The sequence below is a fragment of the Mobula hypostoma genome, chromosome 27 (assembly GCF_963921235.1).
Source record: "Mobula hypostoma chromosome 27, sMobHyp1.1, whole genome shotgun sequence".
In the NCBI taxonomy this organism is placed as follows: Eukaryota; Metazoa; Chordata; class Chondrichthyes; order Myliobatiformes; family Myliobatidae; genus Mobula; species Mobula hypostoma.
The window spans coordinates 20,569,512-20,582,591 of record NC_086123.1 but is presented as its reverse complement, the minus strand read 5'-3'; the positions used below and the strand labels follow the sequence as shown (position 1 = coordinate 20,582,591).

At 38.8% G+C, this 13,080-nt stretch overlaps 1 protein-coding gene across 1 annotated transcript; it reads left to right on the top strand.

Moving 5' to 3' along the window:
* The first annotated feature begins 4,213 nt into the window (after nucleotides 1–4,213).
* Nucleotides 4,214–12,072, top strand: arpc3 (actin related protein 2/3 complex, subunit 3). Its single transcript, XM_063034422.1, has 7 exons — nucleotides 4,214–4,340; nucleotides 4,704–4,803; nucleotides 5,909–5,985; nucleotides 7,079–7,147; nucleotides 7,533–7,659; nucleotides 7,909–8,003; nucleotides 11,432–12,072. Exons 1-7 carry the CDS (start codon nucleotides 4,335–4,337, stop codon nucleotides 11,492–11,494), a joined length of 537 nt encoding a protein of 178 aa, XP_062890492.1. The 5' UTR covers nucleotides 4,214–4,334; the 3' UTR covers nucleotides 11,495–12,072.
* Nucleotides 12,073–13,080: the final 1,008 nt, after the last annotated feature.

The following is a 13,080-nucleotide window of genomic DNA, read 5'->3' as shown; positions in this document are numbered from 1 at the left end:
AACCATGAAGGTTTGTGTGCTTACTCAAAAGCAATGACTGTGAAGCAGAGAGGATGGTGATGGACTTTTGTGTTTACAGGGGATAAGCTCAATATTATCCTTCTTTCTCCCACATTACCGAGAATGATATCTGTGGTTTGGTTAAATGAAGCATACTCTGGGATCACGGAGTATGTTTAGAAGATATTTTAATTGTACTTGGAAGGTTGATGCAACTGGTATGAAGTGTGCTACCGCAGGACAAATGATCCTACCTTACTAAACAGGTCAGACCAGATGGGTGCACAAATAATAACTAACTGGAATATTCTCCTGAAGATAACACGGTCACAAATTGTACAGTCTTGGTGGCAATATTCATGACAGTGCAGGTGGAAAGTCTTAATTGACCTGTGACTCCAGGTAAGTAATCAATGAAATAGCTCCAGGGTATAGAGGAGCTGTAAGTTTGTTCCTAAAGCAACCACATTCCATTGTGGGAATGCAGCAAAAGGTGAGAGGTCTGTAAACACAGATAGTCGATGAAATGTAACTAATAACAGGCCTGTTAAGTACAAATAACCTTTGGAGCAGGGGTCAACAGTTTGGGCTCATATCTGATTGGGAAGAGTCCAGAGGAGGTTCACAAGGATAATTCCAGGAATGAAGGGGTTAACATATAAGGAGCATTAAGCAGCTTTGGGCCTGTACTCACCAGAATTTAGAAAAACGCCGGGGTGTGGGGATCTCATTGAAACTTACCGAATGTTGAAAGGACTAGGTAGGGTGGATGTGGAGAGGATGTTTCGTATGGTGGGGGGTATCCAGAACTAGCGGGCACAGCCTCAAAATCGAGGGGCGGCCCTTTAGAACAGAGGCAAATAGGTATTTTTTTTAGCCAGAGAGTAATGAATATGTGGAATGCTCTGCCACAGATTGCCGCGGAGGCCAAGTCTGGGTATATTTAAGGCAGAAGTTGATTGATTCCTGATCGGTCAGAGCATCAAAGGATATGGCAAGAAGGCAGGTATATGGGGTTGAGTGGGATCCAGGATCAGCCGTGATGGAATGGCAGAGCAGACTTGATGGGCTGAATAGCCTAATTCTGCTCCCATGTCATATGGTCTTTTTTTTAATACCTTGGACCCCTATCATTTACGGAGGGGTCCATGGACTCCAGATTGGAAACCCCTGTTTTGGGGGGGATGTGATGATTGTGGGAATCTTTGTGAAATACAGCACGGAAAGAGGCCCTTCAGACTAATAATCAAACATTGCTCATTTCATTAATCCTACCCTAAGTTTATTCTCCCACATTCACCTTGTACCATCCCTCCCTTTAAACTCACACACTCAGAGACTGTTTTGTGACGTGAGAGGAAACTGGGACATCTAGACAAAACCCACAGTCACAACAAGCTGCAAATGCCAGAAGTCATTGAGGTAGATCAGTGTAACTACAAGGCTTCACCCTATGAGCTGTGATATTCTGCCACTCGAGTGCTGAATACTGTCCAGGGAGGGGACTTAACTTAGTCAGGAAGAGATAGCTAAATGGCTGCAGTAATTTTTTTAACCAGGTTATTTATGATGTAGGACCTTGGAACTGGAGGACAAATAGAACTACAAATACTGTTGACTGGGTTCTCTATCCACAGAAGCTTTTCGAACATCCCTGTGAAATACTTGTCCCAGCAAAGGTATCTGGACATTCAAAGGTGTCTTGTTGATTTCAATGTTTCCACTGTAAATATGTAATACAATGGAACCATTTGTCATTCTGAATATTGAAGTAAACAGTGTTATTGTAGCTATTCAAAATTGTATTGAATCTCTGCTATCTTTGTTCTTGAAGGTGTGAATATATATTTTGAGTGGGAGATTCTTTGCAGAGTTTATATGCAGACGATTTCTTATATATTTCCAATCCTGAGAAATCCATTCCTGCAGTTTTATCCTTGTTGGCTCAGTTTAGTAATTTTTCTTGTTATAAATTGAACCTTAATAAGAGTGAACTTTTTTCACTGAGTTTATATTTATATATGCTAATTATTAACAATGTAATCCCAATAGCTTTGTATTAATACTATGTTATGTTTAACATTTTGATATTAGTAAAAAGATTGGAAAAGAAAAGAAGAGATTCCATGCAGAGTTACTTCAACAGAATGCATCCTTGTGACGAATAAGGCCACTTCAGCCTCCAGTGACTCAGTCAGAGTAGGGGTGGTTAACGAGAGGGAATTGCATAGTTCAAGTGCCATCTTCATTCTGGTAGGAGCCTAGTTCTTTGAGTCTTGGCGTTGGTCGGGGTCGACCATGGATGCTGCGTCCCTACTGTCTACGTGATACGCAAACCAGAACAGGACAATATGGAGAGTGAACTGTTATCCATACAGCAAGCTCCCCCTCTCCATTGCAGCTGATGAATCCAAGGGAATGGCGGAGACTGATACAGTTTTGCCACTGGCTTAGTTCTTAAACAACAAATATAGTTAAAGATTTCGAAGGTTATTCCAAAAACTCTTGGCAGATGTAGACCAAAGCACAATATTTGCGGAGGTGCTAGGGCGTTAAAGGTAAATACCTTTTTCTACAAGCAGTAAGAGTGATCCGGGGAACCATGAAAATGAATTACATATAAAACAAATACACAGCAGGTCAGGCAGCATCTGTGGAGCGAGAAAGAGGCGACGTTTCACAGTGAAGACCTTGTGCAAGAACTGAATGTGAAGTCATTGTGGATAACCCGTACAATATTCTGTCTGTCTCGTTTTATGGCGGTTGGCACCCAGCTTAATGGTGCATTACTGCCACCTTCTGCTCCGGAGTGTGCAATAGACGTACATTCTAAATCCCTTCACCCAATATCTCTCTCTCTCTCTCTCTCTCTCTCTCTCTCTCTCACACACACACACACACACACACACACACACACACACACACACACACACACACAGTCATCTCTCTCTCTCTCTCACACACACAGTCATCTCTCTCTCTCTCTCACACACACACACAGTCACCCTTCTCTCTCTCACACACACACACACACTCACAGTCACCCTACCCCTCTCTCACACACACACACACACACTCACACAGTCACCCTTCACACACACACACACACACACCCTAACCTACACTTTATCCTCCCATATTTGGCCATCCTAGTACCCTATTCCTGGTTTATCCGTCATATCCTATAAAAAACCCTGTAACCCTTAAGAAAGCTAAAAATACCCTAACCTGTGCTCTCTCTCACCCATACCCAGCAACCCTTTTAATGTGAATTCCTGCACCACCAATTCCCTTAGTTTAATTCTCATCATCTCTCTCTGTATCCTATACTTCCTGCAACACAAAACTACATGTTCTACTGACTCCTCTTCCTGACATTCCTCACACAATCCTGTCTGGTGTTTCCCTATCATTTTCAATGTTTTGTTTAATGCACAATGTCCCAGCCTTAACCTAGTCCACACAATTTCCTCTCTTCTGTTTCCACTACCTACCCTAGTACCTGCAACACTTTTTTGCATTTGATATAAATGCCTCCCTTTCCCCTCCCTGTCCCATCTTTCTTGCCACATTCGGTTGATTTTTTTCCCAGATTACACACTTAACCTCTGCTTTACTGATACTAATGTGCATTTCTATGTTTTCTTTCTTTAACGCCCTCTTTGCCAACTCATCCACCCTCTCATTCCCCTTCACCCCTACATGTGCTGGAACCCATAGAAATTTTACCTGACCTCCCTGATTTGCAATTCTTGCGACTAACTGAAGGACTTCATAAAGTACATCTTGCTGACTGTTTGTGTGAAAAGACCTTAAACTTGCTAGAACTGAGGATGAATCTGAGCTTATCAATGCTTTGAATTGTCTGGCTTTCTGCACCCATTGTAACGCAACCAACACTGCCAGCATCTCCACTGTAAACACCCCTAACTTATCAGATGTTCTTCTGCTGATTCCAATTTCTTTTGCTGGTATTACCACCCCAAACCCTGTCACGCCTGTTTCAAGTTCCTTCGCACCATCCGTATAAATGTGAATATAATCACTATACTTTTCCATTACATGACAGTTAAATGCATTTACCAAACCCGTACAGTATTATCTGCGCACTTCATATAAAACGGACACAACGCTCCAAACATCCTAAAGCGAGCTGACCCAACTTTGAACAAAATTGTCCTTCGCGCAAACGCAGAGCGGCGTCTCCGCGCGTCACGTGGTAGGAGTGACGTGCTCGCTCCCGGGGCCGGACGTGCTCGTAGCCGGTAGGGTGGGACTAGCGGAAGCGAGAGAATCTGACAGAAATATTTGGTTGCTCTATTGAAATTTCTAAAATGCCGGTAAGTTTTACATATCATTTTGTGTTTTATTTGTGCTTATTGCACTATATTTAAGCTGCCGTGACTGTATGTTAATCCGTCACACCGAAATGTCAAATAAATAAATGCGAGAGATCAGGAAGTAGGCCAGTGAGGCCTAAACAATGTTAAAATTATTTTGGGAGCCTTTTTTGTGTGTGCCTTCGCCTTTATCGCTCTGAAATGAATGAATGCAGATTCATAATATTAACTGCTGATATCCTGCATCTTTATTTGGGTTATTCTGCGTCTTGAGATCGATAAAAAAAAATCTCCCGTGTCGTAATTTGGGAATATGAATTTTGAACATTCAAGACGAATGCAAATCGTTGTTTTCCTCCTCAGGCTTATCATTCAACCCTCATGGACCATGATGTAAAACTAATTGGAAATATGGCATTATTGCCGCTGAAAACTCAATTCAAAGGACCAGCTCCAAAGGAAAGTAAGTTTTGAACTTCATAATTTCAGTGCAGTGCTCTTATGCACTTGTAGCGTTGTGCTTAAAGAATACAGATAAATGTTAGTGTTGTAATCTAACTCTGTTTAATAACTGTAAAGTTATTTTTGAGGTAGTTCCTAGTGAGGGCGAGGCAAGTGTGCAGTAATTTCTAAACGCTCATGCTGCAAACAGGAAATTAAAGCTACCGACAAGAAGTTATAGCCACATACATAAAATATTGCATGCAATGCAGACAAATCTGTCTTTGGCGTCATCCTGATTAAGATAATAAAAGACTTGTTGGCCAACAAACATCATTGTTCTTTTACAAACAAAACATTATATGCATGCATAGATTTTAAGCATATGTATGGCAGTGTATTGCTCTTAAAGTTTCTGAGCCACAGGGCATTTGTCCAGATATGCATTACTAATTTGTTACTGTAGTAACACATCGAGAACATGACGCTACATTTATTGAGTGCAAGTCTTTCATTCTCGGAGAACCTAATAATTTAAACAAATTGAAGACAATGATTGGTAATATTTTGAGAAACTACAAGGCAAGTAATCTTGTTGTTGTCTAAACTTGGTAATAGTGGTGTTAGCAGCAGTCTTTACTAATTTCCTTAGAGAAAGTAAGGCATGGTTATGAAGTGAATTGTTCTTCCTAGCCTCACTAGAAAGATGTGAGCATGCCTGGGTGAAGAAATTATCTGGAAACGATTATTGTGCACAAGTGCCTTTTGAATCTAAAAGTAATCAAAAATGCAGTTTTCATCTCCTGTGAGGACTTGTTTCATATTATTAAAAGAGTACTGAATTCACTCAGTTTAAAGCAATAAGTAGGTTAGGGAATATCTTGCATTCTTAGGGGGCAATGGAACTGTGGAAACCAAACTATGAATCCTAGTAATGTGTTCACTCTTTCGTATTCTCTCAGTATATTTTCTTCTTTAGTTTGCTAATAAAGAGAATGCTAATTAGCTGTTGGGGTATTCTGCTTTAGTAGAATTCAGGTTGGGGAGGACAAAAATGATTAATTATTGGCTTCGGGGATACTGGCATGCCTATTGATTATTGTTGCATTGCTACTTTTCTCTTCCAGCCAAAGATACTGATGTAATTGATGAAGCTATCTACTATTTTAAGGCAAATGTTTTCTTTAAAAACTATGAAATAAAGGTAAGTTCCTCTTCTTGCCAACTTAGAAAATTGTCATATCTGCAAAGTATTGAAGGGAATAATGGAAATTATAGAGTATGATAAGAGTGAATTCACTTTGATGTAAAATGAGGGAATTTGGTTTTGCACTGGCTGTTGTTCATTATGATTTCCTGAGATCAGGGTGGGAAGAAGCCAAGTTAGAATCCTAAGAAGCATAGAAGTCTGAGGGTGAATCACTCTCTCACGGTGGTGTCTGAAAAGAGGATGCTGTCCAAGTTGCATGCCATCTTGGACAATGTCTCCCATCCACTACATAATGTACTGGTTGGGCACGGGAGTACATTCAGCCAGAGACTCATTCCACCGAGATGCAGCACAGAGCGTCATAGGAAGTCATTCCTGCCTGTGGCCATCAAACTTTACAACTCCTCCCTTGGAGGGTCAGACACCCTGAGCCAATAGGCTGGTCCTGGACTTATTTCCTGGCATAATTTACATATTACTATTTAACTATTTATGGTTTTATTACTATTTATTATTTATGGTGCAACTATAACAAAAACTAATTTCCCCCGGGATCAATAAAGTATGACTATGACTTCTCCTTGTTCTGTTACTGATGTAAAATTAAAAACCCTCTACAATGTGGGCATCAAAAGCAGGGAAAAAGAAACAAACTGGAAAAGGGACATAATAAGACTACATGCCATAAGGCCAAAGTACATTTGTTATACAGAGTAACCCTCTGTTACTTAGTCTAACAGCTGGTACAAAACTTTCTAAGTCATTTTACATTTTGTGTTGAATCATTTTGGAGATTTAACCAGTAAATATATCTACTAAGAATGTCCTGTTTAATGTGTATCTTGAGTACAGTAAGTTGTTATAAAAATAAAATCATCTGCAGCTCTTGATTAGATTAAATGAAAATCCACAAACTATGAATGGTTTTCCTTAGACATTGCAAGTAAAGGTCACTGAATTAAGGCAGGGCGATGAAGTTAAAATACAGATCAGCCAGGAATTAATTAAACAGTGATACATACACTATATGTTTCTATTTCAACACTGTGCACCATATTTATCTAACACTCTGGTGCTTTTATTACAGAATGAAGCTGATAGAACCTTAATTTATATCACCCTTTACATCACTGAATGCCTGAAAAAGCTGCAAAAGGTAGGGAGCACTGATGTGTGCTTCATTTTTCTTTGCTTTGCCCTTATAAGGTATGGGCAGTTTACACAGCTTAACTTCTGTATTGCTGCTTGAGATGATGCGATTCGTGAACTGCTTCATAACATCAGGAAGTGATTTCTATTAGGCGGAACAGAAGTTGAAATGGCTCTGTATTGTGAGGCATTTGTTTGAAAATTGATCACTTCCTTCTATCTAGGTTAAAGTTAGAACAACCCCAGGAACTCTTTACCGCTGTGGTTGCTGATGTCGTTTCGTAATCAGTTGTCAAGTTGTTGGATAGTTTTCTTTGTAATGTAAAACAGTCCGACTTATTTTCATCTTTGAGGACTTGATCATTTTGTTTTTATATTTTCCCTCAACATAGTGTAACTCCAAAAGTCAAGGGGAGAAAGAAATGTACACCTTGGGAATAACCAACTTTCCCATTCCTGGAGAGCCAGGGTTTCCCCTCAATGCTATGTATGCAAAGCCTGGACACAAGCAGGAAGATGGTACGTGGAAACGATATTAGTAATGAAGTTGATCAAAATTATATTTTAAATGCTTTGAATAGTCTAACTACACCTCATTGGGATTTAGAAATTATTTCACAGTATGAAGGTACTGGTTTATCAGTTGTGCCTGTGCAGAAGTTGCTCCTTCTAAAAATAGCTAGACAGTTGTTCCAGTTTATTGCCGTATAGTACAAGTCCTGAGAACAGATTTGTTCCAGATCCTGAAAATTCTGGTTACTTTTACAGAAATGATGAGGGCTTACTTGCAGCAGATCAGGCAAGAAACTGGACTGAGACTTTGTGAAAAAGTGTTTGATCAACAGACTGACAAGCCCAGCAAGGTAAGGGATCTAGTTGTGACTTTTAAGAAAGGATTTCATTCTCTTATAAACACATTAAAACAATAAATAATGTCCAGTAAAGTTTAATCACAGCTGATGGTTTTAAAATGTTTATTAAGACTCATCACTAGAAAAAATCTCCTGGTCTTATCATTAAACTTGCCTGGATTTTTCAGTTTATAACAGCATGCTGCATTTTGTTTGGGCCAGGAGAAGAATATTGAATAACTGTGTTATCCTGGGAGGAGTGTACCTCTGAGTCTAAACTGAAATCTTTCAAGCAGTTGGTTAAAACACACATATTGGCATATGATTTACCTTGTTGATAAAAAAGCAAAGCAAAAGTGTAATAACACCCACCAGTGGCAGTTGTGTGAGTCAAGATGTTTAAAATTGCATTCCAATGCAGAAATTTCATGCTGTCCTTTCAAATTTGAACTAGTTTATAAGCATCTGCAGTTTTTCAACTATCCTGCTTTAAATAATGTATAAAATAACTATTTGAAAACTACTAAACATTGCTGTCCTAGCAGTGGTTTATTAAATTTAACCTATTCACTATCTTCTCAAATGACACCCGCTTGCAGATTTTGTGTAGCGTTAATGTGTGTGGTTTCTCTGTTGAATAGGTGGTTTATTGAACAGAGACATCTGTTTCCTGAGTTCTAGCATTACTCAGATTAAACTGGTGTTGCTTCTGAAAGTGGATTCGCCAAAAATGTTAATAATTCAGTGAAGTCAAAAGAATTATTGGGAAGTGCCAAAATACTATACATGAATGATCATGAGCAATTAAGTTTTTTAAGAAACCTATTTCTTTCTTGATTGTTAAATTATTATGTAGAGTGTAACATTTAATATAACTTCCAGAATATTTTTAGTGGCTCTAATAATTTTATTATTTTATTTTTCATTTGCTGATTGATTATCATTTTTGGGAATGTCATTAAACGAAGTACTGTTGTGTGCACACAATGTGAAAGCAAAGTGCTTTCTGCCCTGCTATTACTGGAATTGACAATAATTTTCAGAACAACACTTTGTGAATGTTTCCACTAACTGCAGTCTTCTGGTTCATTTAAAATGAGACTGATCTCTTGTGTGCTAAGGATATCTATATGCTGGTGGTGTATTGGCATCTGCAGTGGACTACGAGGAGAGTGGTCCCGGGTTCAAATCCAGCCAGCTCCTCGCACGCTTTCCATTTGTGCTCGACTGAGTGTCGAGCTAGCAACCTGATCTCATTTTAAGAAAAAACTGACAAATACTAAAGAAACGGCAAGGTTCCCGCCTGATGCTACAAGACATGGAGAGGAACAACCATATGCATACAAGTTTTGCCCTGCACTTTTCAAACTGTGTTACATATTATCCTTACAAATAATTCAGTGGCCTTTTATAATCTGGGGATGTACTTTGGTTAAAGAGCAATGTATTGTCTGGCATGCAAGTGTATTGCTGCTGTCTTACAACAACTTAAAACATGGCATTTTATCTGTGTTTAATGTAAAAATTGCCTGCAGTGGTCCAAAATCTGCCACACCATCCAGACCTAATTTTTTTTTTTGTGTGTGTGATTTTTGCTATTGCATGGGTTACAGTTTCGGTACTTGTTACTTAATTCTCTAGTGATAGTCAGTCACTTAGCTGCATAAATATAAGCTATTAAACCTGGCCCTTCTAGCAACAGCTTATCACACACTGCCACCCTGGTTCCTCCAGCAAATCCAGGCTGAAGTTATCTGCAGTAAGCAGAGCCCAAAGGTGTCACCTGGGATCACCTTGTAGTGCTGGTTTTCCGTGCACTAAAAATTAAATTATTTGTAAGAATCTTTGCAAACATTATCTAAGACGTTGATGAATTTTGTTGGAAATTGCAGTATTGAAACTTTAAGAGGAGGTGGCAGAGCTCGAGGGCTGGTGCCAGGCAAATACCCTCTTCCTCAGTGTCAAAGGAGATGTTTATCAACTGCAGGAGAACCCGTAGCACCCACACCCCTCTTTACATGAGCAGTACAACCGTGGAAACTGCGAGCTGTTTCACTCTCCCGGGAGTGCACATTTTGCACAACCTCTCATGGTCCCAAAACACATCCTACATAATCAAGAAAGCTCACCAATGCCTCTGCTTTCTCAGGAGGCTGAAGAGAGCTGGATTATGCTTATCAGTACTTGCAACCTGCTACAGATGCGCAGTAGAGAGCATCCTAATATGCTGCATCACTGCAGGGCATGGAAACTGCACTGCATTGGACAGGAAGAATTTACTACAAGTACTCAAAGCTGCCGGACACATCACCAACACCACATCCTCCCTACCAGGACATGTGAACAGAAAGATGCTGGAGAAAGGCCGGCAGTGTTGTGAAAGGGCCCAGCCGCCCTGCTGATGGACTGCATGTTCTATTCTTATCAAGGAAGAGGCAACATAGCATCCAAGCCAGGACCTTGTGTACATGTATATACAAAAGGATAGCTTATTGTTTGTATTTACTGTGTTTTTGTTATTATTGTGTTGTTTATCTTAATATGTGTATGTGTGTGCGCACGCAAAATTGTATGTGGAGTAACAATGATATTGTTCTCCTTTACACTTGTGCACTGGAAATGACACTAAGCAACCTTGAATCTTAAGAATCAATAATACTTTAACACTTTTGGATTGATTAAAATTAGAGCATTGAATTTGGATTAGAATTAAAATCAGTTTTGATGCAAGTTTCCAGTTTTATTTTTGCTGCTTTGGATTGCTTGGCTTACACATTGTACAGCTGGTTCAGATTATCTTCATCTCCTTCAATCCGATTTTAAGATCATGAGTGCAAAATGAATTATTTATGTTATGGAATATACTTGTGACGTCCCTGAGGCAGAGATCGAAGCTGTTTGCATGAAAACTACAAGGGTATTAAAAAGGCCAGGTTTGATGGCCTACAGGACCTTTTCAAATACATGATCTCTACCAGCTGGAAGGACAAGGGCAGCATAGACATGGGAGTACCACCACCTAGAGTTGCCCCCAAGCCCTAACTTGGAAACATCCCTGTTCCTTCTGGGTGAAAGTGCTGAAACACTCACCCTGACAGCATTAAGGGTTCGCTAGACCTCAAGATCTGCAGCTGTTCGGGAAGGCAGCTCACCACCGCCACCACCTCAAAGGTGCTGACTCAGCCTGCAAAGCCAAAATCCCATGAAAGAATTTTAAATGAAAACTTGCAAGTGACTTTCAGGAGGGAAATGAGTAATAAGTACTGAAACTTACTCCAGGTTCTGGATTAGAAGGTAATGGTGGAAAATTGACATTAAGTTGAAATTTGGATTGGATAGTATGGTAGACTTTAGAACAGAGCAGAAATAGTTCAGATATGATTATATGCACCGTGATTTAATGTTACATCAGTGATTTTTTTTGTTCTTGATTTTTCCAGTGGTGGACGTGCTTTATAAAGAAGCAATTCATGAACAAGAGCTTATCAGCACCAGGACAGTAATGTTATAAATGCAAAACGTCATGCAAATATGTCACGCAGCAAGATGTACAAAGTTTTTGTCTTGTCTTGTAAGATTTTATACTGGGTTTGGATATAATAAAAGAACAGTGTCATTCTGAAGAAATTTTCATTTGAAAGTTGACTGCTTGATATGTTGTTTACTTGAAAGCTTCTACTTAATGGCTGGTGTTAGTAATTGTATCTGCAAAATCTGGTGCCTAAACAGTGTTCAGTTAACAAAAAAAGCTGCTATCCTTGGTAAGTTTAAAGCTGTGTCTTGATTCTCATTTAATGCTCTCATATCGCATATGTTGGATCAGAGTACGTTATCATTTAATGCTACTTATATGCTACTTGCTCGTATTAATGATAAAAATTCCGCTCCTGTAACTGGTATTGGAACGCTAACATGAAATTAGTTTGATTATATTAGTTACAGGATTTACATTTCTGGTGTTTAAACATTATTTTCTAAATTGTATAAAAGCAAGAATTAATTGAAAGCTTTTAGATTAATAAAGGTTTGGCAAAGATTTAGCTGATTTAAAAAAATAGTGCAAATAAAATGCTAATATCAACTGGGCTCTATTGAAGTTATTCATGAAGTGAGAGTTGTTGACAGGTATCTGAAATTTTTATTTAAGTATGAATGCTAAAACTCAAACTATATGTAACAATACAGCCCCTTCCTCAGTTGATGCTATGACCATGTGAATATGAAGTTCAGAAATTGTGTAACAAATAATATTGCAGTGAACACCTGTTAGAACTTTCCAATGTTTTATGATTTACTTTACCTGATTTTTAAGAAGTGTGGGAATTGTAGTGTTTTGGGTATTTTCATTCTAAAACAAGATTTGTATAGTGTAAATGGTTTGATTTTTGTAAAGTCATAGGCAGAGGAAATTTGGAGTATTTAAAGATTGGAGGGATGTAGGTATCTTGGTTTTAAAAAAAGCACATTTGGGTTACTTAGAAATATGAATGGAGCAGGAAAGGATGCCAGACTAACAGGAATCACTGGTTACAATTTTAGACTTTGTCTTTCAAGAAAGATGTAAAAAAATTGGAATCCTTAAGGTTCTAAGATTTACTATGCAAGCACATCTTGGGATATAGGAAAAGAAAGGAAATTATTGGCATTAGGATTATAGGTAAATTTCTAAAAAATGACCTAATTGAAGTCTCTTCTCTTTCTCTCACCCCGCCCCCCCCCCCAGTAAATTACTCCTTCTGGTAAATGAGTCAATAATTTAAAATAATTGACAGGAAGTTCCAAAAGAAAAGTGTGTTGTTATTCTTTTGAAAGTTTGTGAAAGCTGATTCCATAATTTTAAGAGGGTTGGAGAGCTACTTGGGCATGAAGAACTTACAGGGTTATTACCAGAATACAAAATGTGACCAGGCATGTCAAGTCTTTTTAAAGAGTGTTTTATAAAATAAGTGGCAAAAATACTTCAGTCTATTATTGAGAAAGTGGTAACAGGACATTAGAATATATTACAGTTAGAGTCATTGTGGGTCACTGTGCTCATGGATACTGGATTTTCTGAGTAACAGACCCCAAAGTGTCAGTACACATCATC

What these genes read in the sequence shown, in the direction of transcription:
- arpc3 (XM_063034422.1), top strand. An exon ending in GCCTGAAAAAGCTGCAAAAG is followed by an intron (nt 7,148 to 7,532) that starts GTAGGGAGCACT and finishes CCCTCAACATAG; the next exon opens with TGTAACTCCAAAAGTCAAGG. An exon ending in TGGACACAAGCAGGAAGATG is followed by an intron (nt 7,660 to 7,908) that starts GTACGTGGAAAC and finishes TTACTTTTACAG; the next exon opens with AAATGATGAGGGCTTACTTG.